Source organism: Palaemon carinicauda, chromosome 9, assembly GCF_036898095.1.
Source record: "Palaemon carinicauda isolate YSFRI2023 chromosome 9, ASM3689809v2, whole genome shotgun sequence".
NCBI lineage: Eukaryota > Metazoa > Arthropoda > Malacostraca > Decapoda > Palaemonidae > Palaemon > Palaemon carinicauda.
Genome location: NC_090733.1, coordinates 57,338,136 through 57,364,621, shown reverse-complemented (window position 1 = coordinate 57,364,621; position 26,486 = coordinate 57,338,136). Strand labels below are relative to the sequence as shown.

General features: G+C 44.4%; 1 protein-coding gene across 2 annotated transcripts in view; it reads right to left on the bottom strand.

Annotated features, from left to right (window-relative positions):
• The window catches only part of TTLL12 (Tubulin tyrosine ligase-like 12), a 799,864-nt gene extending 778,525 nt beyond the window's left edge, over positions 1-21,339 (bottom strand). The window contains exon 1 of one of the 2 annotated variants that reach the window (XM_068380043.1): positions 21,018-21,339. In XM_068380043.1, coding sequence (XP_068236144.1) covers positions 21,018-21,134 — 117 coding nt within the window. In that variant the 5' untranslated portion in view covers positions 21,135-21,339. The remainder of the gene's footprint in view (positions 1-21,017) is intronic. The other variant, XM_068380041.1, reaches the window with a different exon arrangement.
• Positions 21,340-26,486: the final 5,147 nt, after the last annotated feature.

Genomic DNA, 26,486 nt, shown 5'->3' with positions numbered 1-26,486 from the left:
ATATACATGTAAACAGACCCAATTTTTCTCATCCCGCTGGGTCTCTATCGGGGAGGAAGGGGGGGCCTTTAATTTATATATTCACCGGGTAAGTATATTCAAAAATTTATTTTATAATTAAAATATCATTTTTAAATATTTAACTTAGCCGGTGAATATATAATAGCTGATTCACACCCATGGTGGTGGGTAGAGACCAGAGTTAATTAAGTTTACAGCGTATATGCTTAGAGTTTTTGACAGTTATATCATAACAAAACCCAAATATATAAAGGTACCTGGTAAGGAAGTTGACTTAGACGATTACTCTGCCTTATTAGTCTGTCTTCCTCACAAAGCCCAGCGATCCTCTTAGGATGCTGAAAGACTCCCAGGAGCTGAAGTATTAAGGGCTGCAACCCATACAACAGGACCTCATCAAACCCCTAATCTGGGCGCTCTCAAGAAATGACATTTGACCACCCGCCAAATCAAAAAAGGCTGCGAAAGGCTTCTTAGCCTTCCGTACAACCCAATTAAAAAAAATTTCAAGAGCAGATTAAAAGGATATTGGAATTAAGGGAATGTAGTGGTAGAACCCTTACCCACTACTGCATTCGCTGTAACGAATGGACCCAGTGTGTAGCAGTCCTCGTAAAGAGTCTGGACATCTTTTAAGTAAAATGACGCGAATACCGATTTGCTTCTCCAAACGGTCGCGCCCATAATACTTTGCAGAGATTTATTTTGCTTAAAGGCCACGGAAGTTGCTATAGCTCTTATTTCGTGCGTCTTAACCTTAAGCAAGCATCGGTCTTTTTCATTCAAGTGAGAATGAGCCTCTCGTATTAAAAGTCTGATAAAATATGACAAAGCATTCTTTGACATAGGCAATGATGGTTTCTTAACTGAGCACCATAATGCCTCAGATCCACCTCGTAAGGACTTAGTACGAGCTAAGTAGAACTTAAGAGCTCTAACTGGACACAGCACTCTTTCAAGTTCGTTGCCTACGATCTCTTACAGGCAAGGTATATCAAAAGACTTAGGCCAAGGACGAGAAGGCAGTTCATTTTTGGCCAGGAAACCAAGTTGAAGAGAACATGTGGCTTTTTCTGTAGAAAAGCCGATGTTGTTACTGAAGGCATGAATTTCACTGACCCTTTTAGCCGAAGCCAAGCACACTAGGAAAAGCGTCTTGAGGGAGAGATCCTTCAGGGAGGCTGAATGTAATGGCTCAAACCTGTCTGACATGAGGAACCTTAGGACCACGTCTAAGTTCCATCCAGGAGTTGCCAAACGACGTTCCTTAGAGGTCTCGAAAGACTTAAGGAGATCTTGGAGATCTTAATTGTTGGAAAGATCTAAGCCTCTATGACGAAAGACCGAAGCCAACATGCTCCTGTAGCCCTAAATCGTGGGAGCTGAGAGGGAGCGAACATTTCTCAGATGTAAAAGAAAATCTCCGATTGGGCTACAGAGGTACTGGAAGAGGACATAGATGCTGGTTTGCACCAATCTCCAAAGACTTCCCACTTCGACTGGTATACTCTGAAGGTAGAAGCTCTCCTAGCTCTCGCAATCGCACTGGCTGCCTCCTTCGAAAAGCCTCGAGCTCTTGAGAGTCTCTCGATAGTCTGAAGGCAGTCAGACGAAGCGCGGGGAGGCTTTGATGAACATTCTTTACGTGGGGCTGACGTAAGAGATCTACCCTTAGAGGAAGACTTCTTGGAATGTCTACCAGCCATTGAAGTACCTCGGTGAACCACTCTCTAGCGGGCCAGAGGGTAGCAACCAACGTCAACCCTGTCCCTTCGTGAGAGGCGAACTTCTGCAGTACCTTGTTGACTATCTTGAATGGTGGGAATGCATATAAGTCCAGATGAGACCAATCCAGTAGAAACGCGTCTACGTGGATTGCTTCTGTATCTAGGACTGGAGAGCAATAGATTGGTAACCTTTTGGTCAACGAGGAGGCAAAGAGGTCTATGGTGGGTTGACCCTAAGTAGCCCAAAGACTCTTGCCCACGTCCTTGTGGAGGGTCCATTCCGTGGGTATCAACTGACCCCTCCGACTGAGACAGTCTGCCAAGACGTTCAAGTCCCCCTGGATGAATCTCGTCAACAGGGAGATGCCTCGATTTCTTGACCATATGAGAAGGTCCCTTGCGATCTCGAGCAGCGTGAAGGAGTGTGTTCCTCCTTGCTTGGAGATGTACGCCAAAGCTGTGGTGTTGTCTGAGTTGACCTCTACCACTTAGTTTCGAAGAAAGCTTTCGAATTTCATCAAGGCCAAGTGGACTGCTAATAGCTCCTTGCCGTTGATGTGCATGCTCTTCTGACTTGAGGTCCACAGACCCGAGCATTAACGACCGTCCAGGGTCGCACCCCAACCCAAATCCGACGCGTCTGAGAACAACACGTGGTTTGGGTTCTTGACTGCTAGGGATAGTCCCTCTCTCAGACTGATATTGCTGTCCCACCATTTCAGGCATGCCTTTACTGGTTCGGAGACTGGGAATGATACCGTCTCTAACGTCTTGTCCTTGTTCCAGTGAGAGGCTAGATGGAACTGGAGAGGCCGAAGGTGTAGTCTCCCTAGCGAGACAAACTGCTCCAGGGATGAGAGAGTCCCTACGAGACTGTTCCAACTCCTGACTGAACAAACGTTCTCTTTTCAGCATTAGTTGGACTTCGAGCAGGGCTTGTTCTATTCGGGTGGCAGACGGAAAAGCCCGAAAAAACTGGACTGCGAATCTCCATCCCCAAATATAGAATAATCTGGGATGGGATCAGTTGGGACTTTTCTAGGTTGACCAAAAGTCCCAACTCCCTGGCCAGACTCAAAGTCCAATGTAGATCCTGCAGACAGCGAAGACTGGACGATGCTCTGAGAAGCCAGTCGTCCAAGTACAGGGAGGCTCGGATTCCCGATAGATGGAGGGATTTTGCCACATTCCTCATGAGCCTCGTAAACACGAGAGGAGCAGGACTGATGCCAAAGCACAGGGCTCGAAACTGGTACCCCACATTCCTGTAAACAAACCTCAGAAACGGTTGGGAATCCGGGTGTATAGGAATGTGGAAGTATGCCTCCTGAAGGTCGAGAGAGACCATCCAGTCGCCTTCCATTAATGCTGTCAAGACAGCCTGGTAGACTTCATCGTGAAGTTTGTCTTGACAATGAACACATTGAGCGCACTTGCCTCTTACGTACTCCTGCAGTGAACATGGCTGCCCGATCATTGGAGCCATCCCTGATAGACTTGTTCCTGCAGAGAACGTGGCTGTCAGATTATTGGAGCCATCCCTGATAGCCTTGTTTATGCATGACATAATTGTACAGCAAAACTTCAAACGCTCGAAAAAACTCCTAACAGCAGATGGTCTAGCTCTGAAGCCGACCATAAAATCTTGGAGCGTCTCATGGCCAGGCACCAGGGAGAGTCTATGAGATTTGAGAAGTCTATCTGGGCAGAGGCAGGAACTCCCAAGCCGAGAACTTCTCCCGTGTCATATCAGACTCTCGCTCTATAAGCCAGCTTAAAAGTAGGGAAAGCAAAGGCTGTCCCCCCCAAACTCCTCCTGGTGATTAACCAGTCGCCTAGCAAACGTAAAGCTCTCTTAGAAGAGCGAGAGAGCACTAGCTTAGAAAACAACGGCTTCGAAGTAGCTAGGCCTAGTGTAAACTCTGACGTTTAGGCGAATGAGGAGCAGCAGTTACAAAAAAGATCCGGACAAAGATCCTTAAAAATCAGCATGATTTATTTAAAGTCCATAGAGGGCTGAGCAGCTTTAGGCTCCTCTCCGTCTGACAGAGTCCTCAAGGGAATATCAGTAGGAGGGGGATCAGCAACTTCCTCATCTGAAGGAACCTTGTCCGACAATTGCCGAGTCTCAAGCAAGGGAGAGACCTGCCGTGGTGGCAATGCTTGACAAGCAGAGTCCACACGCAAAGGAGCAACAGTAGCAGTCAAGGACGCTATGTCATGTAACTGCTTAAAGGACTGACCAGCAACAACAACAGGTGAGGGAGGACGCTCGACGTCAACTCGAGACTGCCTTGACTGCCTAGACTGAGCAGTCAAAACAACTCTTGACTGCGGTGCTTGACGCTCAACGTCAAAACAAGTCAACTATGCTGGTTGGCGAACGTCCTGAACGTCAACAAGAGCAAGCGGCAGCGGCTGAACGTCCACAAGCGGCTGAGAGTCAACACGGGACTGCATCGAGTGAGGCTCTACAAAACACGATTGACGTGACTTTGTAACGTCAATGTCAACAGGACGAGCAAAGGTTCATTTGGGCGGCTGACGGCCAGGATCTCGATCAGCTAAGCGGCGAGGATCATCGTGAACCTGCTCAGCAGAATAGTCCTCCATAAGAGAGGCAAGCTTATTCTGCATGTCTTGCCGTACAATCCATTTAGGATCAACGGGAATGGGTGCGGTAAGAGACGAGGGTAACGTCTGTGACTGCAAAACCTTGCCTACAATAAGACTCTCGGAGCCTGTGTTACGCTTTTGTTTAGGCGGCGAGCAGTCTTCCGATGACTGCATAGGGTCAGAGCTGTCCCAATGGCTACAACCAGGACGCTGGACCTGTCCTGAAAGGACTGACTTTCGCTTTAAGGGCCTCGAAACCTTGTTCCACGGTTTCTTACGCGAAAAGCCTTCGGATGACGAGGAGAAAATCGTCTCGCTCGTCTTATGGTAGAGGCGGTCTTGATGAGACACGCCTGAAACCATAGAGGGAACGTCTGTTCGCTGATCAAGGCCTCTCGAACCCATAAGTCGTACGACATTACTTCTCCCCTGGGCTTGGGAGCTTGCAAGAGGTCTCGGACTAGGCGAACGACAGGCACGAACAGACGAACCTTCGGTCGCAACACTGATAACACTTTGCGCAATTATCACTTTATCACTACGATTTTCTGTTTTGCACTTACTTCACTGAAATCGAATTTTTCAACAATTCACATTAGGCATGAATAAAACTGATTTCTACCTGAAGCACGCAATTCTACCCTCATCAAAAGGTTATAATTGCGAAATAAGTCGTATAATGTAAGCACATTAATACAAGCAAAAAACAGTAAACATATATTAAGATAAAAAGATCAGTGGCTGGGGATGAGACTAAACACTAGTTCATTCAAAACTACGTTTTCAATCTCTCACTGTACAGTGCCTTGGGACGAGAATAAAAACTAAAAACGTTTTATCCTTTCTCCCCGTACAGAGACTAGGGACGAGAGTAAAAAACTGACTCGAGAACAACGTTACTCGCTTGGGACGAGAATAAAGATCGGAACGTTCTCTCTTCCTCTCTCTCTCTCTCTTGATTTCGCACCGAAGAGAAAAGCCCACTTACCTTTCGTCAATAAACAGGTTATTTGACCAAAGGAAAAAACTGAAAGGACTAAGAAATTGAAAATTAACAAGTTCCTTTAAATTAGTATTTAAAACATTTAAGTTTGAAAGAAGAATGAACAAAACGTCAGAATCGATTTACTCTTTCTGCAAAGTGAAACCGTGATTCTCTCTCTCTCTATCGTAACGATACAGCGCAAACTGCGTAGCATAAATAAACTAAACGTTAGTTCATCTTTGAAACAGTACGAAGACTATTCAAAGAAAATCTTTCATAAAATATCTACTAAAAAATATTCATTTAAGAAGTTTTAAATCATTTGCTCTGTAAAAGTTATTTACGATTGAAAGGGCTCAACGTTGTTTAACTTCGGTTTCCAAGTTAGGACCGCCTACTCTCGGATTAGGGGAGGAATAGGTAAGGTCGCATATAAACAAATCATTAAAATTTATCTTGATGTTTATTATAAATGGAAAGCTAATCGAAGAGGCCTAATAAAGGCGGTTGAGATATAAAATATATAGAGGAAAATCTATAATTAACAACAACAATTTATAACGTGATAAGATAATTGCTAAAAGCCTAAAACACACTTACGTACTAAGTGAAGGGTCGGCCATTTAAAAGTCAAAGAAAGTCCAAAAAACAATCCAAAGTCATCAACAATTAAATCTATCCAAAAACGAGTTCAAGATTTAAGTTGAAGATAAAACACCTGCACTGCGAAAGCTCAAACCAAAAGGAAGTACTTCACCAAGACTGTTGAAAAACTCCAGGTTAACAGCGAGTAATGGTACGTCTTGTCGATCAGACCGACAGAGAAAAATTGGGTCTGTTTACATGTATATGCGGTATCTGGCCGATAGTTGGCGCTAGTGGGCACACCCGCAACCTTCATAGCGATCGCTCGCGAGTTTTTGTGTGTTTTTCTGTCGAGCCGCCGGAGGCTCAGCTATTATATATTCACCGGCTAAGTTAAATATTTAAAAACAGAATTATAACATTATAATTATGCATCTGACTTTGAATGTTCCAAGGATCACCGACCCCCGAAGAGACGTGAGCCCCGAGCTGAAAAGTTAAAAACACAATTATAATCATAAAAATAATTGAGACAAATAAAACGAAATAGGGACTCGGTCCTGAGAAGCTATCGTAGGCGTAGTACGGAGTAAGAGGTGAACGACCTCAAGAGAGGGGCCGGGCTCCACGAAGGCAACCATGGTGGCCTAGGAGTGAATGGCCGTGAACAAGAAAAGAATCGTGGTGGCCTGGCTAAGCCGGCGATAACTCTCGTAGACGTACACAACACACACCACACAACACCGAAAGCAAAGGAAACTTACTATTTTCTATACACAAAAATATATAACATCAATAATGTTTAAATATATTAAGTATAAGAAAAGGTAAGTTAAAAAGACAAAACAATAATGGCCGTCAAGTGAGGATGGGAGCGGAGACTTCCGATCGCCATCCGAGCCAAAAGTAAAGTGAGCCTTTCACCGGTGTGTGTGAGGGGGAGGGGTAGCAGGCTACCCCTCCCTAACCCCCGCTAACTAGCGGAGGGGTAGTAAACCCTCGATAAAATTCTTATGGCTCGTCATTCAGCTACGCCGAAGTAATTACCCCTTGTAAATAGCGTGGTTTGTATTTCAGTTACGGAACAATTAATATTTTAAACATTTCTTGCAAGAAAAAGAAAATAATTCACATATTTGCAAGTTATACTAAGTAGATTACGTCACAGGATTGTGATGTCATCGCGATGGCGGACTGATTTCCTTCAAGGCATTCAGTCTCGCCCTGCTAAGAGTTTACATCACATAATTGTGACATCATAATGTTTTAATGTTTTTCCTTCCATTATATCTTCAAGAGTTGTTCGTTAGTTAATAAAGTAGGGGGAAAAAATTCCTTGATCCTATCCATTTCAATCTTACGAACATATACACACATGCCCTCTGCTACATACTGTGTAGGAAACAAGAGCAGCTTGAAAGCCGGTCTAGCCCTACACACAAAAATTAACAACAGAGGAGCCATTTTGAAAATCAAGTTAAATTAAACTGTCCAAGTTGGACCAAACAAACTATCTTATTTGTGTGAAAAGGAAAATCCAATATCTTCGATAGTTGAAAGGCAGCGAAAGCCATTAACAATAATCAGACAAAAGGTACTTCACCAAATTGTAGAATAAAGTAATATATCAGCGAAACAAATTTCCTAGGTGTTGACTCGATCAATGGCAGGGAATTTCTGAGGAATGTCGGGAATAGTTCTGGTAACCTATGAGAGATGGCGCTCATGTATGACCACCTACTGTCATGGCGGCGATTGCCGCGAAATTTGAATTTCTGCCGTGCGCGCGACGAAACGCGGGATTTAAGCTATATATATGTAACTACCAGGGAAGTTACATATTTAAAATCCTCTATGAGTGAAGAGATGCTGGATAGTCTCCAGGCATGAAGTCGTAGCAAAGCTACGGCTTTGTGGAAGATGTTGGCATGTGGTTGTTTGAGTAGATTGTGTCGTGGAGGAAGTTCTCTTGGAGACTCCATCGGGAGTTGCAAAAGGTCGGGAAACCATTCCGCATGATGCTGTACCAGGGCTATGAGAGTCATTGAGAGGTTGACCGATGTTCTGGCCTTGTTGAGTACCCTCCTCATCAGACAGAAAGGTTGGAAAGGCGTAAACGTCGATGTTGTCCCACCGTTGTTGGAATGCATCTTGCCAGAGAGCCTTGGGGTCTGGGTCAGGGACTGGAGAGCAGTACAACGGGAGCCTTAAGTTCAGGGCCGTTGCGAAGAGATCCACAGTCGGAAAACCCCACAAAGTCAGGACTTTGTTGACTACTAAATGATCCAAAGACCACTCAGTACTCACTATCTGAGATGCTCTGCTCAGGTTGTCGGTGAGCACATTCCTCTTGCCTGAAATGAAGCATGCCGATAGTGGTATCGAATGAATCTCGGCCCATCTCAGTATCTCTACTGCTAGATGGGATAGGGGCTGCGAAAAGGTAGCTCCTTGTTTGTTGATGTAACCGACTATTGTGGTGTTGTCGCTCATCACCACCACTGAGTGGCCCACCAGGAACTGGTGGAACTGTTGAAGGGCCAGAAAGACAGCCTTCATCTTTAAGAGATTTATGTGGAAGTACTCTTCTGACTCTGACCGGAGTCCTGAGTTTGTGTGGTGCAGCACGGGGCACCCCACCCTTTTTTTTGAAGCGTCCTCCCCCAGCATCAAATCTGGGGGGAGGACGAGATGATCCACTCCCTTTCACAGGTTCTCGTCTGACACCCACCATTCGAGGTCCGTCTATTCTGCTGATCCCATGGGGATCAAGATGCCAGGGGAGTTGAAGGCCTGATTCCACTGGGACTCGAGTCGCCACTAGAGAGATCGAATCTGGGGGGAGGACGAGATGATCCACTCCCTTTCACAGGTTCTTGTCTGACACCCACCATTCGAGGTCCGTCTATTCTGCTGATCCCATGGGGATCAAGATGCCAGGGGAGTCGAAGGCCTGATTCCACTGGGACTCGAGTCGCCACTAGAGAGATCGAATCCTGAGACAACCGTTGGGAACTACACGGGCCAGAGATGAAAGATGTCCAAGAAGATGTAGCCACATCTGGGCTGGAAGTTCTTCCTGTCTGAGAAAAGGTCTTGAGACCTTTCTCAGCCTCATTATCTTCTCGTCTGATGGGAAAGCTTTGTGGATATTAGTGTCTACTATCATGCCTAGGTATACCAGTCTCTGCGTAGGAAGCAAGGCGGAGTTCTCGGAGTTTCCATGATTCCCTGGTCTTGGCAAAGCCTCAGAAGTTTGCCTTGGTGTTGAAGAAGGGTTGACACTGAGTCCGCTAAGATTAGCCAGTCGTCTAGATAATGGAAGAGACGGATCCCAATGCTCTGTGCCAAAGATGATACTAGGGTGAACACTCTGGTGAAGACTTGAAGTGCTGTAGGAAGATCGAAGCACAGCACCTTGAACTGGTATTTCCTGTTGTCTAGGCTGAATCTTAAGTACAATACTTCCTTGAAGACGGATGGATTGGGATCCGGAAGTACGCGTTCTTTAGGTCCAGTGTGCACATGACGTCACTTGGTCTTACAACTTATCTGACTGTCTGCTGTCTCCATGCTGAACGGAGTTTGCTTGACAAACTTGTTCAGAGCTGATAGGTCGATGACAGGTCTCCAGCCTTCAAACGCCTTTTTTAAAAGAAAGAGTGGACTAAAGAAGCCTGGGGACTCATCGAGGACCTCTTGGAGAGCGCCCTTCTTCAACAGGGTCTGGACTTCTGCCCGGAGGGCTAGCCTCTTTGCTGATCCGATAGCAAAGGAGTCTATGGACACTGGATTCCTGATTAGGGGAGGGAGAGATGTTGTGAACAGGACGTGATACCCTGAACAAATCATAGAGATTGCCCAGGGCTCGGCCCCGAGTTGCTTCCACCTGTCCCAGCAATTATGTAGGCATCCCCCCACTAGTAGACAAGCGGGGGAAATGCCTTTCCTAGCGTTTGTGGACTCAGCCGCTCCCTCTAGAAAACTTTCCTCCCCTGGAGGACTTTGTGCCTTTCCCGTCTTTGGTTGGAAAGGGATTTTTAGACACCACTTTCTTCGCTGTTATCTTGTTCATCATGATCTTTGTTGGATGGGACTGCTGAGGAGCTGGTGGTTTATAGGGCATGGATGTCAGAGCCCTATGGAGGAGGAAGTCTTGGTGGGACTTCCTCCATCTCTCAGCAGCATGTTCCACGTCCTTTTGCTCAAACAGAGAGGATCCCTCTAAAGAGGAGTTCCTGAGGCTAGTGATCTCTGCATTCGGGACCTGGTAATGGAATCTCTCAGACACCGCATTTCGACGTTTGAGAATGGTGTTCGCCCATAAGTTCGAGACTTGATGGGCAAGAAACTTGATGGTGAGAGTGCCTGAGAGAAGGAAAGTTTCCATGTGTTCCTTGGAGAAATCCTCACTCAGAACGAGGATTCACAGGGTCCCCAACCCCAAATCAGGCCACGAATTAGCCTGCATGGCATACTTTGTGACCTTCTCCTGGTTGAGAGACTCCCTTGGTGAGCTCTTCCACAATGATGGAGAGGAAGAGCTGGACGAGGCTCGTCCAAGATCTCAAAATATCTCCTCTGCTGGACGCGAGGAGGTAGGAGAAGTTTGGTGGTAGAGCCGCAAGGTTGGGAGGAGGAGAGCTCGGAGAGCTGTTGGGTGATCTTAGCCCAGGCACCCTTTAGCCCTTGAGACCAGGGCAAGCTGCACTGGTCTTAGATGGCTTTTGAGTGCCAAAGACGCAGTCTAAGACGGTGTCTTTGTCCTCTACTGGTGGTATCTCCGGATCGGTAAACACGTTAAGTACCCTAATAAGAGTCAGAACTTGCAAGAACTCCCTCCGAAGTGGGACTAGCAGCGAAGTCTTCTTCTCCCACCCCAGAGAGCTCTTCTTGGGGTGGATCGTGGGCATCCCTAGAGTGACAAGTGGTTCCTGTAGGCCTGGAGGTCCCTTAAGAGGATTTTGGGAGTCTTTGAGTTCTTTGATTCCTTCCGAGGAAGGAGGTACGACTCAAGCATCAAAGGCCGGATGGGATTGTCCCTCCTGACTTCCGTCGGTGGTGGAGAACTCTCCGCGCGAGGAGAAACTTCCTCCGAAAGCGGAAAGGAGGAAGTTCGAGCCTTGTACCACTCCCTCGGCAGAGATGAGGTAGGAGAGTGTCCGGCAGGAGAGACAGGAAGGACAGCCCTCGAAGGCTTAACAGGAATTAGTTTTACCCTAGGGGATGTAACTGCATTTGAGACTCCTCTTTTCCTCTTCAAAGGAGAAGCCAAGGTTTCTCACGGTAGGTCTGCAGGAGCCGTTGGATGGGAGGTCACTGAAGAGCAAGATAACATGGTAGGCCTAGGCCCGAAAGCTTGCACTACTGATATGTCCATGGCACTGAACCAAGACTGCTTGCTGACTGATGCACTGTCAGGAAGATCCCCTGAAAGGAAAGGGACAGAAGGTTCCCTGTGAGGAGTCTACCGATGTTTGCGCTGGTGGGTCCGCTTTTGAAGATCGAATCTTCTGGATCCTGAACCCTTCCGTGGAGCCTCCTTTCCCTTTCCCCGGTGGTCATGCTGTAATGCGTTTGCGGGGAGGGGAATGGGGCAATGGTGACCTATCATTGTCTCTATTGTGAAGTTCCTTATGCCTATGGTGTTTTGAAGTCAGGAGAACCTGCCCTGAGGTTTGGCGCAAGTGCGCAGGAGAGTGTTGGCGAGCTGGATAGCGCTGGTGCACAGGAGAGCCTGGCGCATAGGAGAGTGCTGGTGCTTAGGAGAGCGCTGGTGCGCAGAAGTGTGTTTGCGATTTGGAAAGCACTGATGCTCAGGAGAACGTTGCTGCGTATGAGAGCGCTGCCATGTAGTAAAGTGCAGCTGCGCAGGGAAGTGCTGACGAGTGGGAGAGCACTGTTGCACTGGAGAGAAAAGGTGCCCTAGCAATCAGGAGATCACTGCGGTATTGGAAGGTGCTGACGATCAGGCGAGTGCTGATTCACCAAAGAGCGCTGACGCGCTGGAGAACGATGACGCTCAGGAAAGCGTTTAAGTGCTGGAGGGCGCTGGTGCTCTGGAGAGCGTTGGCACACAGCTAAACGCTTTAGATGTGCAACACGAGCAGGCAGATGATGAACAGGAAACAGGAATGGCGTAGGCAGGTAAGCAGGTCGCATGAAGGATGGTCTGGAACAGGGATGTGCCTTTTGGAAGGGTGACCATCCTCCAACAGGGATCGTAAACGATCCACAGAAGAGCCCAGGGCCGAAATCCGAGGACTACCGGCAGCGTCGTCAGGAGAAGGTCGAGGGCCGGCAGACGACTGAAGCGGAGGCTTCTTTGCGGGAGATTGCCACGAGGATAAGGCTGAAGAGCCGAAGAGGCGCCTTTTCACCAATGATGAAGGGCCACCGCTAAGGCGAAGCGGAGGGCGAGCTGTGCGTCGAAGATGCCCTCTGGGGCCGGGTGATTAGCAAGCTGACCTTTAGAAGAAGCAGTCTTCTGCAGAGGAGTCTCTATGAGTGAACTCCCCCGAGGAGAAGAAACACTCACAGAAGAGACCGAAGAAAGACTAAGGAACGGGGAAACAGAGTCATCAGCAACAGCTGGAGAATCTGAAGGTTCTGGGGCATTGGCAGCCACCACAGAAGACGCCTCAGACACTACAACATTGACGCACAGCAGAAGATCTAGCTCCGAAGTCGACGACGGCTGCCCACTAGTATTTGACAAAAGATGTTTTGAGAAAAATTAGATGGAAAATCCTGGTTTATCCACCATACAGCCCTGATATGGGCCCCTTAGATTTATTTATTTTCCTAAATTAAAAGAACACCAGAAAGGGATATACAGTACCATGAATGATTAAGCGCAGTAAGGAGCTAATAGCCCCAAGGATGAGTACATCTATAAAAAAGGTGACAGAGACAAGGCCTAGCCCAGGAGGAGAAGTGGGGCTGCTTCACTAGGGGGAAGCAACACCATCTCTCGAGGACCGGGGTTAGCTGTAAAATGATATTTTGATTATAAAATAAATTTTTGAATATACTTACCCGGTGAATATATAATAGCTGACGTCTCGGACGGCTCGACAGAAAAACACAAAAACTCGCGAGCGATCGCCATGAAGGTTGCGGGTGTGCCCACCAGCGCCAACTATCGGCCAGATACCGCATATACATGTAAACCGCTCCAGTTCTTCTCATCCCGCTGGGTCTCTATCGGTGAGGAAGGGGGGGCCTTTAATTTATATATTCACTGGGTAAGTATATTCAAAAATTTATTTTATAATCAAAATATCATTTTTAAATATTAAACTTAGCCGGTGAATATATAATAGCTGATTCACACCCATGGTGGTGGGTAGAGACCAGTATTAATACAGTTTACGGCGTATATGCTTAGAGTTTTTGACAGTTATATCATAACAAAACCCAAATAAATATAGGTACCTGGTAAGGAAGCTGACTTTGACGATTACTCTGCCTTGTTAGTCTGCTTTCCTCACGAAGCCCAGCCATCCTCTTAGGATGCTGAAAGACTCCCAGGAGCTGAAGTATCAAGGGCGGCAACCCATACAACAGGACCTCATCAAACCCCTAATCTGGGCGCTCTCAAGAAATGACATTTGACCACCCGCCAAATCAACCAGGATGCGAAAGGCTTCTTAGCCTTCCGTACAACCCAAAAACAAGATTAAAAACATTTCAAGAGACAGATTAAAAGGATATTGGAATTAAGGGAATGTAGTGGTAGAACCCTCACCCACTACTGCACTCGCTGCAATGAATGGACCCAGTGTGTAGCAGTCCTCATAAAGAGTCTGGACATCTTTTAAGTAAAATGACGCGAATACCGACTTGCTTCTCCAAAAGGTCGCGTCCATAATACTTCGCAGAGATCTATTTTGCTTAAAGGCCACGGAAGTTGCTATAGCTCTTACTTCGTGTGTCTTAACCTTAAGCAAGCAACGGTCTTTTTCACTCAAGTGAGAATGAGCCTCTCGGATTAAAAATCTAATAAAATATGACAAAGCATTCTTTGACATAGGTAATGATGGTTTCTTAACTGAGCACCACAAGGCCTCAGATCCACCTCGTAAGGACTTAGTACGAGCTAAGTAGAACTTAAGAGCTCTAACTGGACACAGTACTCTTTCAAGTTCGTTGCCTACGATCTCTGACAAGCAAGGTATATCAAATGACTTAGGCCAAGGACGAGAAGGCAGTTCATTTTTGGCCAGGAAACCAAGCTGAAGTGAACATGTGGCTTTATCTGTGGAAAAGCCGATGTTCTTACTGAAGGCTTGAATCTCACTGACCCTTTTAGCCGAAGCCAAGCACACTAAGAAAAGTGTCTTGAGGGTGAGATCCTTCATGGAGGCTGAATGTAATGGCTCAAACCTGTCTGACATCAGGAACCTTAGGACCACGTCTAAGTTCCATCCAGGAGTTGCCATACCACGTTCCTTAGAGGTCTCGAAAGACTTAAGGAGATCTTGGAGACCTTTATTATTGGAAAGATCTAAGCCTCTATGTCGAAAGACCGAAGCCAACATGCTCCTGTAGCCCTTAATAGTGGGTGCTGAGACGGAGCGAACATTTCTCAGATGTAAGAGAAAGTCTGCGATTTGGGCTACAGAGGTACTGGAAGAGGAAACAGATGCTGACTTGCACCAGTCTCAAAAGACTTCCCACTTCGACTGGTATACTTTGATGGTAGAAGCTCTCCTAGCTCTCGCAATCGCTCTGGCTGCCTCCTTCGAAAAGCCTCGAGCTCTTGAGAGTCTTTCGATAGTCTGAAGGCAGTCAGACGAAGCGCGGGGAGGCTTTGATGAAGATCCTTTACGTGGGGCTGCCGTAAGAGATCTATCCTTAGAGGAAGACTCCTTGGAATGTCTACCAGCCATTGAAGTACCTCTGTAAACCACTCTCTCGCGGGCCAGAGGGGAGCAACCAACGTCAACCTTGTCCCTTCGTGAGAGGCGAACTTCTGCAGTACCTTGTTGACTATCTTGAATGGTGGGAATGCATACAAGTCCAGGTGAGACCAGTCCAGTAGAAACGCGTCTACGTGGATCGCCTCTGGATCTGGGACTGGCGAGCAATAGATTGGGAGCCTTTTGGTCAACGAGGTGGCAAAGAGGTCTATGGTGGGTTGACCCCAAGTCGCCCAAAGACTTTTGCACACATCCTTGTGGAGGGTCCATTCCGTGGGGATCACCTGACCCCTCCGACTGAGACAGTCTGCCAAGACGTTCAAGTCCCCCTGGATGAATCTCGTCAACAGGGAGATGCCTCGATTTTTTTACCATATGAGGAGGTCCCTTGCGATCACGTACAGCGTGTGGGAGTGAGTGCCTCCTTGCTTGGAGATGTACACCAAAGCTGTGGTGTTGTCTGAATTGACCTCTACCACTTTGTTTCGAAGAATGCTCTCGAAATTCATCAAGGCCAAGTGGACTGCTAATAGCTCCTTGCCGTTGATGTGCATGCTCTTCTGAACTGAGGTCCAAAGACCCGAGCATTCCCGACCGTCCAGAGTCGCACCCCAACCCAAATCCGACGCGTCTGAGAACAACACGTGGTTTGGGTTCTTGACTGCTAGGGACAGACCCTCTCTCAGACTTATGTTGCTGTCCCACCAGTTCAGGCATGCTTTTACTGGCTCGGAGACCGGGATTGATACAGCCTCTAAAGTCTTGCTCTTGTTCCAGTGAGAGGCTAGATGGAACTGGAGAGGGCGAAGGTGAAGTCTCCCTAGCGAGACAAACTGCTCCAGGGAAGACAGAGTCCCTACGAGACTCATCCAACTTCTTACTGAACAACGTTCTCTTTTCAGCATGAGTCGGACTTTGAGCAGGGCTTGTTCTATTCGGGTGGCAGACGGAAAAGCCCGAAAAACTAGACTGCGAATCTCCATCCCCAAATAGAGAATCGTCTGGGATGGAATCAGTTGAGACTTTTCTAAGTTGACCAAAAGTCCCAACTCCTTTGCCAGACCCAACGTCCAGTGTAGATCCTGCAGACAGCGATGACTGGACGATGCTCTGAGAAGCCAGTCGTCCAAGTACAGGGAGGCTCGAATTCCCGATAAATGAAGGAATTTTGCCACATTCCTCATGAGCCTCGTAAACACGAGAGGAGCAGGACTGAGGCCGAAGCACAGTGCTCGAAACTGGTACACCACATTCCTGTAAACAAACCTCAGAAACGGTTGGGAATCCGGGTGTATAGGAATGTGGAAGTACGCATCTCGCAGGTCGAGAGAGACCATCCAGTCTCCCTCTCTGACCGCTGCTAAGACGGACTTCGTGGTCTCCATCGTAAATTTTGTTTTCGTAACAAAAACGTTGAGCGCACTGACGTCTAGCACTGGCCTCCAACCTCCTGTATGCTTTGGGACTAGGAAGAGACGGTTGTAAAACCCCGGTGATTGAAGGTCTGAGACTTTCACCACCGCTCCCTTCTCTAGCAACAGAGACACTTCTTGATGTAGAGCTTGTCTCTTTGACTCCTCTCGATACCTGGGAGAGAGGTCTATGGGAACTGTTACTAGAGGAGGTCTGCGTACAAAAGGTATTTTGTACCCCTCCTTGAGCAACAGAACAGACTCTTGGTCTGCACCCCTCTTCTCCCAGGCCTGCCAGAAGTTGATCAGTCTGGCCCCTACCGCTGTCTGAGGACGTGGGCAGTCAGACTCTGCCACAGGAGGACTTGGTTCCTCTCCTCTTACCTCTCTTTCCCTCGGCACGAGAGCCTCCCCTGCTGGGAGCTCTGCCACGAAAGGGCGGGATAAACCTAGACGCAGGAGTCTTGATTCTGGGTCTCACAACAAAGGATGAAGAAGGAGCTCCCTTGCGAGCAGAAGAAGCCATCAGGTCATGTGTGTCCTTCTGCACAAGCGAAGCAGCAATGTCCTTAATCAGCTGTTGTGGAAACAAGGCAGCCGATAAGGGAGCAAAGAGCAGTTCCGATCTTTGACAGGGAGTAACTCCTGCTGAAAGGAAAGAGCAAAGGGTTTCTCTCTTCTTCAAGACTCCCGACGTAAAGGTGGAGGCGAGCTCATTGGAGCCATCGCGGATGGCTTTGTCCATACAAGACATAATAAGTAAGGATACATCTTGGTCAGGAGACGAGATCTTCCTACTTAATGCTCCTAGAGACCAATCTAGAAAGTTAAAAACTTCGAAGGCCCTGTATACGCCTTTAAGGAGATGGTCAAGGTCCGAGGAGGACCAACAAATTTTTGAGCGTCTCATGGCCAGGCGACGGGGAGAGTCTACGAGGCTTGAGAAGTCACCCTGGGCAGAGGCAGGGACTCCCAAGCCGAGAACTTCTCCCGTGTCATACCAGACGCTCGATCTAGAAGCTAGCTTAAAAGGTGGGAAGGCAAAGGCCGTCTTCCCCAAACTCCTCCTGGTAACCAACCAGTCGCCTAGAAGACGTAAAGCCCTCTTAGAAGAGCGAGAGAGCACTAGCTTAGTAAAGGCAGGCTTGGTAGCAGCTAAGCCTAGCGCAAACTCAGACGGAGGCGAACGAGGAGCAACAGTAACAAAATGATCTGGGAAAAGATCCTTGAAAATCATCATGATTTTCTTAAAATCCATCGAAGGTTGCACAGCCTTAGGTTCTTCTACATCTGATAAAACGTCCAAAGGATTATCATTAGGAGGAGGATCAGCAACGTCCTCATCTGAAGGAACCTCGTCCGACAACTGATGAGTCTCAAGCAAGGGAGAGACCTGCCTTGGTGGCAATGCTTGACAAGCAGAGTCCACACGCAAAGGAGCATCAGTAGCAGTCCAGGACGCTACGTCATGTAACTGCTTAACGGACTGACTAGCAACAACAACAGGAGCGGGAGGACGCTCGACGTCAAGTCGAGACTGCCATGACTGCCTAGATTGAGCAGTTAAAACAACTCTTGACTGCGGTGCTTGACGCTCAACGTCAAAACAAGTCAACTTAGCTGGTTGGCGAACGTCCTGAACGTCAACACGAGCATGCGGCAGCGGCTGAACGTCCACAAGCGGCTGAAAGTCAACACGGGACTGCATCGAGTGAGGCTCCAAGTCACGTGACTGACGTGACTTTGTAACGTCAACGTCAACAGGACGAGCAAAGGCTCGTTTGGGCGACTGACGGCCAGGATCTCGATCAGCGTAACGGCGAGGATCATCGTGAACCTGCTCAACAGTATACTCCTCCATAAGGGAGGCAAGCTTATTCTGCATATCCTGCAGGACAACCCATTTAGGATCAACGGGAGTCGGTACGGGTCGAGACGATGGTAACGTCTGTGACGGCAAAAAATTGCCTAAACTAAGACTCTCGGAGCCCGTGTTACGCTTTTGTTTAGGCGGCGAGCAGTCTTCCGATGACTGCACAGGGTCAGAGCTGTCCCAATGGCTGGAGGAACTTCTCCTCACCCTATCTCTCTCTAGCTTACGAGAATACTTATCAAACTCTAGCCAGTCGAATTCCGAAAGTACCACGCACTCATCACACCGATCTCCTAATTGACAGGTTTTACCCCGGCAATTAGAACACGCGGTATGTGGGTCGAGAGAGGCCTTTGGAAGACGTTTGTTACAATCCCTAGCATTACATTTACGAAATTTAGGAATTGGAGAAGGGTCAGCCATTTTGAAAAGTCAAAGAAAATCCAAAAACAATCCAAAGTCATCAACAATAAAATCTATCCAAAAAAGAGTTCAAGAGTTTTAATTGAAGATAAAAACACCTGCACTGCGAAAGCTCAAAACCAAAAAGAAGTACTTCACCAAGAATGACGAAAAACTCCAGGTCAACAGCAAGTAATGGAATCAACTTGTCGACAAGACCGACAGAGAAGAACTGGAGCTGTTTACATGTATATGCGGTATCTGGCCGATAGTTGGCGCTGGTGGGCACACCCGCAACCTTCATGGCGATCGCTCGCGAGTTTTTGTGTTTTTCTGTCGAGCCGTCCGAGACGTCAACTATTATATATTCACCGGCTAAGTTTAATATTTAAAATTAAAGGGTCAATGCTACTACTCGATGGTCTACCGAAAGAGACCGAACGAGCAGGGGCTTCGAAGGGTAGGGAGGCGGAAGAAATTTTGGGTTTTTCCCCTTTCGAAGAAACCTACGAACGAGAAATATCCCGCTTTGACTTCTTCAACCGCCGTCGCTCAAACCTTTCCCACTGGGAGGCAGACCACTCCCGACACTCACTACACCTGTTGTTACTATCACACCGCTGACATCTTGTAAACAGGACAAAGGTTGCGGCGATCGGTGTCCACGGCTGACATGAAGGTTCCGCAGGGCCGACATTCAAGTCCAGGGCAAGTACGCATGGTCGCAGAAGTCAACACAAACACACTAATCAAAGAGAAACCACAAACAAAAGAAATAAAAGGTAGTCCAAAAATAGTGAAGGATGAAGAACGGTAACGACCGTACAACATCCGAGCCAAAAGCAAAGTGAGCTAAATCACCGGTGTGTGAGTGGGAGTGGTAGTAAGCTAACCCCCTCTACCCCTCTATCTAGCAGAATGGGTGGTTAACCCTCGCTAAAATTTTAATGGCTCGTCCTTTCAGATTCACTAAAAGTAATAACCCGTAATAAATAGCGTAGGTTTGTATTCCAGTTACGGAACAAACTTGCGATTGCATATTTATTCTGATCATTGGAAATGGAAGCAAATTACGCGAACAGATACTGGAGCACGAAGCTACAACTCACCCCTTTGTTGAGTGTGTATTCACCCCTTTAAGTTTGAATAATTGATAATTAACACTAAAATACTTGCCCACAGGGCTAACACGCGTAACGAAGCATGCTCCGCTTGCAAGAAGATAGGAGCAGTGATATGATGTTTAATTGCGAACAAAGCCAGCATACAGCATTGTAAAAATCAATAAATCATTAACTCAATTAAGTAACGAGATATTTGTGACAATTATTGAACACTTACAAACTCCTCCATTGAAAATAGGATGAAAATCCCCGTTTTCTATGCGTCCAAAAGTCCTGACAAACAAAAGTTCCAGTGCTTCATTACTGTTACTTGGTTTTGATTACAGTAACTGCTTCTTTATTATGATGACTTTTTTATACAGATGACTGGAGGAAACAGTTTAAAAAAGTTAATTTAAATATCAACACAATTAGACACAAGTACAGTATATTTTAAGGCTTCTCGAGCGTAACTGATGATACCTAGCACAAAGCCAATTTTACAATTAGGGTAGTCAACTCGTCATAACTCAATAACTATGGATTTCTGCCAGGAATCATTATCAACAACATTCAAAACACCAAAAAATACATTAGTTTTATTTTCTAAAAACTGTTTATTGCACCATTCTATAATTTTACCAGAAGTTTCCCAATATACTTTACAAGATATGGATGTTAAAAACAAATGTATGTAAGCTGTGCTGTGTACGAGGTAACTACATAAAACTATAGTTAAGGACGGATCAACATTTTCAACAGAAAAAATAGCTTCTCCTGTAGTAAATAATGTGCTTTCACTGAATATGTCCATCATTTCATCAGCAAATAAACCAAAAAATTGTTAGACCATCTAAGAACGGGAATATTTTTTTAAAAATCTAATAGTATTTGCTCCGCCATGCGCTCGCTTCGTTCGCAGGAAAAAAAACCATCGAGCTCCTATGTACTGGCAAGCTATACATGATGAGCTGCTCACACTAACGCCACTGATTATTATTTCTGAGATAATTGAGTTTGCATTTGCAGTGAAAATAATTGTCATTTTATAAGAAAATGGACTTTTTTTCTATGGGTACAACTTATTTCATAGTAGAACAGCTTTTTCCATCAGTAGCTATAATAAAACCAGTAACTAACGACAATATATCTACAGACAGACTGCAGCGCTTTGCACTTACACATCTATCTATGTGCTCACAATCATTGAGTTGTGGAGTAAATGACAAGGAACCTGGAACTCAATTAACTCTACTAAACTAGTTAGTGGGTGTGTCCGCCATTCTAAAATCTACCTCTCAAACTATAGTATCATTTATTTGTCTCACTCCTATATAAATATTTTCCAACAATAAGAGGTCAAACTTACCTGCCCTTGCAACTTTTTAAATATTGTAGGCCAGAAATGAGGCGGAACTCCAGAAGATTCTAATTGGACTTTATGCTGTTCTACAAATGACTTGGACAACCCATTAAGCTCTGTCATGATCCCACTATCTATTAGCGTTTCTGCTTAAAAAAACGTTAAAACAATCGTAAATGTTAGTGGGGAGCATAAAAATACCCGTTATTCGGAGGCCCAGCAGTTAAAATATTACTTGTACGGTATTTTAAACTTATCGGGAACTTGAGTGGTGTCACACCAGACACCACGTAGGTCGGGTACAGACCGTACAGTATTGTGTTGGGTAGTGTCCTATGTAACGGCGACCCTTTGTAGTTTTCCGTCCTTAAAGTTTCACTTTTCAATGTTGTTCTAGAGTTTGTTTGGTATTACTTTTCAGGCTCTACAAAATTTTGAAATATTTCTATATCAAAATATATTTACCCATCATCTATCCCAAACAATAGCAGAATTTTGATCATGTTTTTCTTTTCTAGGGGTGGTTTCATTAGAAAAATTCACTCGTTTCTTATTATATAGATTTTTTTGTATTCTAGTAAGAAGTGCATCTAAATTTCTTCTTCCTCTTCACATGATTTGTATTTTGCAATTGTATTTGAAAATTCCATCTTCCGTTTCAGATTTGATGTTTAAATGTGTGCTCTAAAAAGTAGCGCTGAATCTTATCCATTTGAAGGACCGTCACCATTTGTCCATTTCCATCTCGTAATGTGAGACGTTGCCGAGTGAAGACGTGTTTGCGGACCTTTGTTCAATTCTCGCTCTTGAGTTGTGTTTTAGTTTATATTTTTTGTTCATGAAATCTTTGAAAAATATTAATTAATCTCACGGAGAGACTAAAGTGAGATGTAAAAGTACATCGTGGCTGGTTGGCCCATCTGTGGATCTGCTAGGGTAGACTTTAAAAGGTGGATATGATGTGACTGTAAAAGGTTCTACCAAGGGAAACGTGTGTTCGTAGAGGCAAACATCATTAATGAAGACTTAAATAACCTGAAATGGATTTGTCCACACTGGGTAGATGAAGCCAGAATAGCTAAGACAATTATATCAAGAATTGAGAAGGGATTGAAAATTAAAGACCTTTATGGGTAAAAGGCTGGCAAGGACATTAGCCACCCAGTGAGATACTACCACTAGAGAGGTTCTAGGTTCCTCGATGCTCTCTCCACAATACTGTGATTGTGGGCACTCTACTAGATGAAGCGTAGTAGGTGCAAAGCGCTGCAATCTGCAGAAAATTCAGTATCATTAGTTACTTCCTACAAAGATAGCATAGCTGGCGTACTTTTTCTTCTAGCATCTAGGACTTTCCAATATACTGAGCAACCTCTTCAGTTGCAGTTTCTAAATCGAATAGGCTATTTAACCGGTCCCGGTAAAATAGACAACCATGCTTTGAAGCTTATTTTGCCGGTCTCAAACAAATATGAATATTTTATTGTTTTATAATTTATAGGTTCCTGGCAATGTTGTAGGCAAATGTATAAAAAAGTACTAAGCAAGAAATTATCTTGCCTCCAAAATCCAAGAAAAGGGGTAGACCCAAAGGGTCAAACAATAATGTTCTGGGACTTCCAAAGAAAAAGTCAAGACTTGATAAGCCAACTCCATTCATCAATAGGTTTCAATCCATAAAACCCCGCCGATATTTTGATTCAGAAGGTTGGAAAGCTGTGGAGCATGTTTATGAAGCCTCAAGATTGTCAGCACGGTGGAGTCGACATGTGAGCTCTGTAGTCAGGATTTGAACAAGATGGATTCTGTGGTCTGTGACTGTTGTCCTCAGTGGGTGCACCTTACCTTAAGTGTACTGTGTATTGTTAAAGAACGCTCCCGAGAGGAAGGTTTTGGATTTGCAGAGAATGTTATGCCTAAAAATTCTAAGACAGCTGTATTTATTTTAATAATTGATTAAAATAATCGTTTAATTTTTTTTTTTATTTGTAGTGAACAAGATTCAAAATTGTCTTTAAAATTATATAAATAAATTTGTTTTAAGTGTTTTGTCATTTTTTAGTGTTATTATCATTATTTATAATATTTACCGGCAAAATAAGCTTAAAAGCAGGTTTGTCTATTTTACTGGACCGGCAAAATGAGAGCTTAAAAGTAGGTTTGTCTATTTTACCGGGACCGGCTAAATAGCCTCTTCCTTTCTAAATTTCCTATTTCTATGTTATTGTTCCTAAATTTCCTTACTTCACTACACAGTTAACAATATGCTCAGTAGTATCCTCTGCCTACCTTACACAACACCCAAAGCTTATCATTCCTGTTTCGATAATTTTCTTTTAATTCTAGCATATTTAACTATGCATAACTATTACGACCTCATTAGTGTCGAGTTCTCCAATGTAATCTCTTCTACCATTACTATTCACAAACCTCAGTTTGGTCACCTCCGCTTTCTTTTCTTCTATTTTTCTTTTAATTTCATTTGCCACTTTAATTTTTATTTCTTTCTCGATTTTTTGCTTTCCATACTTTCTTTATTCTTCAATTTTAATACCATATTTATTGCATTTTTATGATACTTTTTCTCCAACATTCCTCATATGGTTCTCTTATTTGATCTTCTACTACCTCCTTAACTAGGCGTTTGTCTTGTGATATTATGATATAGCATTACCTTTTTTTTATGCTCTATTCTATTTTCAACTGGCCATATTCCTGTCTTTGCTATTAGCCCCCAGTATGATGTGGTAGCAACATGATCAAACTTCCTTTCATAATTTTGTACTGTATACTCTCTAGTTCTTTCATTTCTTTTGGTAAATATATGATACTTTAATTTCTAGCCAAATACATGAACCATATATTTTTCCTACTCGCTATCTTGTGTTTTATACATTCTGACCATGATTATTGGGCCAAACAACCTGTTCGTGAGTTTTTGGACCCTCTTATGTAAGGACAATTATGGGGGACCCCAGTGGGAAACCGTTTTTTTTTTTTTTTTTTTTTTTTTTTTTTTTTGAGGGGTGGGCAAATGTCACAAACGAGTGATTTGCCACAATTATAGTGGTCAAAAATGCAAAATAAGCACTAGATAACCAATTGAAAAAAATATATGGTTCATGTAAATGGTTGAAAATAGGCCAAAACGTGATTATTTTACTTATGAGATTCGTAAAAGGGTACAGAACCTAACAAATCCACATAACCTAACCTAATAGTTCCCAGGTCACAACCCATAGCCAAGCCCCCTGGACCCCCCTTCCCAGGTCACAACCCCTAGCCAGGGGCAAGCCCCAGACCCCCTTCCCAAGTCACAAACCTTCTCAGGACATAACCGCTAGCCGGACACCCCCTTCCCAGGTCACAAACTAAAATTAAATCACAAATAAATCCTTAGATTATGATAAAGTAAATCACAAATAAATCCTTCGATTATGAAAAAGTAAATCACAACTAATTCCCTACCTTATTACTGACATCGTCGCCTTTTTTGTTTTCTTGGCAATCATTACAAAATCTTTCCAGTAGAAAATGTGCTGGCCTTCCCTGAAAATTAAATCAGAATCGGACCTTTGAGGCCTTATTTCGCTGTTATTTTTTAATTTCACATGAGTAACAACAGCTTTACACTGAGCGGAGAGCATTTTCATCATAATCAATTGCCGACATAAACAAAATTACACTAAATTTCGAAATAGATTGATGTGCTTCCCTTAAGTTCACCCTTCCAGACATCTGTACGAGATGGTGGTTAACTTAAAACTGAAGGCAAAGGTGAGAAAAAAATAGCTGTTGTAGAACAACATCTGGGAACTTATGAAGAAGTAATTGTAAGCTGTTAATTGGTTTAAAGAAAAAACACTTGTAAAAAAACGTCAGTGTAAATGCACAGAAAGCTCCGCAATACATAGGAAAAAACGCATGCGTAATAAGTCCCCTTCAGTTTCTCAAAAGTAAACAATGGACTTGGATTCAAAAACATACTTCACATTTAAATCGACCGATACTTAATTTATTATGCCCTAGCTCCCATTAAACATATAGAGAAAAACAACAAACTAGCCAGCACTCGCCCATTTCTTATAGCGAATTTCATTTTCACTAGTAATTAAATTATCATATATTAACCTTTCTTTTTCTTTTATTACACCCATGTAGGTACTATACTACTACTGTCTCATAGATCTATATTCTCTCTAGCAATGCCAAATCTCCTACTCTGTTACTGTCTCCATACTTCCTAATTTCCTGTACCATGTATTCTATTTTTGCTTCCCTTTTGCCTATGCTGAGACTATGGTTTCCTTTGTCTGTGTACCATTTTCATAAGTATTTATATTCCTTAACTGTTTCTATCATTCAATTTCTAACCACTCCTGTGGGAAATAATTCCAGGAAAGGCCTCCCCGTTTCTGATTTCCGGACCCGAGCCTGAAGGATAGAGTGCCAACACTCTCACACTTGACAAACTAGAGAACTGCAACGAAGACGGTTTGCTTTCCCTACATTCGTTTAAGTCCAAAGATTATTCTATACCGGGACTGTCGGCATCGATATCACCTTGATGTTCAGACGCTACTCCAGGGCCCAGAATAGTAAATCCCAATCAAGTGTGGTTGGACTGAATCAGTTACGTTAACGACAGTTTCACAAAGAGTTAGGGGGAGCAGTACTGTAAAAGTCAAAACGTCCTAAGGACCACCGGGAGGTAATACCGTAGGACATTACAATAAAGGATTGACACCGATGGCTTTAGATTGACGTAAATATAAACTTACCCTTAAGTCATATCCCACCTCATGTTATAACTCATTTAGTCATTTCAAAATGTGAAGGTAAAGTTAAAAACATTTAATGATTTTAACCCAAAAATGGCATTTATTTCCATAAAGTACAACAGGAATTTTCACCTAACTGACAGGAAAAAAAACAGCAAGATTACCTAATTGAAATTTGAATAAAGACCGCATGGCATATGAAAAATAAAAAATGCCAAGAAAATGGTCAAATCAATTAAATCGTAAATCAATAATCAAATAACTAATCAACCAATGAAAGTAAAAATGGTGACTGAAATAATACTGTAAGGACACCGCTCCCTGCATCGTCCAGAAAATCAATCAACAAACTGTTTATTTATTTGAATTCTCCTTTCGCCACACCGTGGTTTCCCATGTATATGTATTCTGTTCTATCAGAGCTACATTTTGACATATGTATTATTTCATTACGTGTTTCTGTTAACTCATAATTCGTATATTTGTAAGTGTAAGAAAACACATATATTTTGGCGGGCAATTCAATCTGATTTGGCGCCAGCGCCATCCTACCTTTCCGTCCGCACCTTGTAATATACTCCCACGCACATTTGAATAAAGTACCAGTTGATCTTGGTGACGCTTGTCTCACTGTCCTTACAACTGGTGACCCCGGAGTTGAAAGTAGCATCAGCGGTTTTGGCTTTGCCATTAA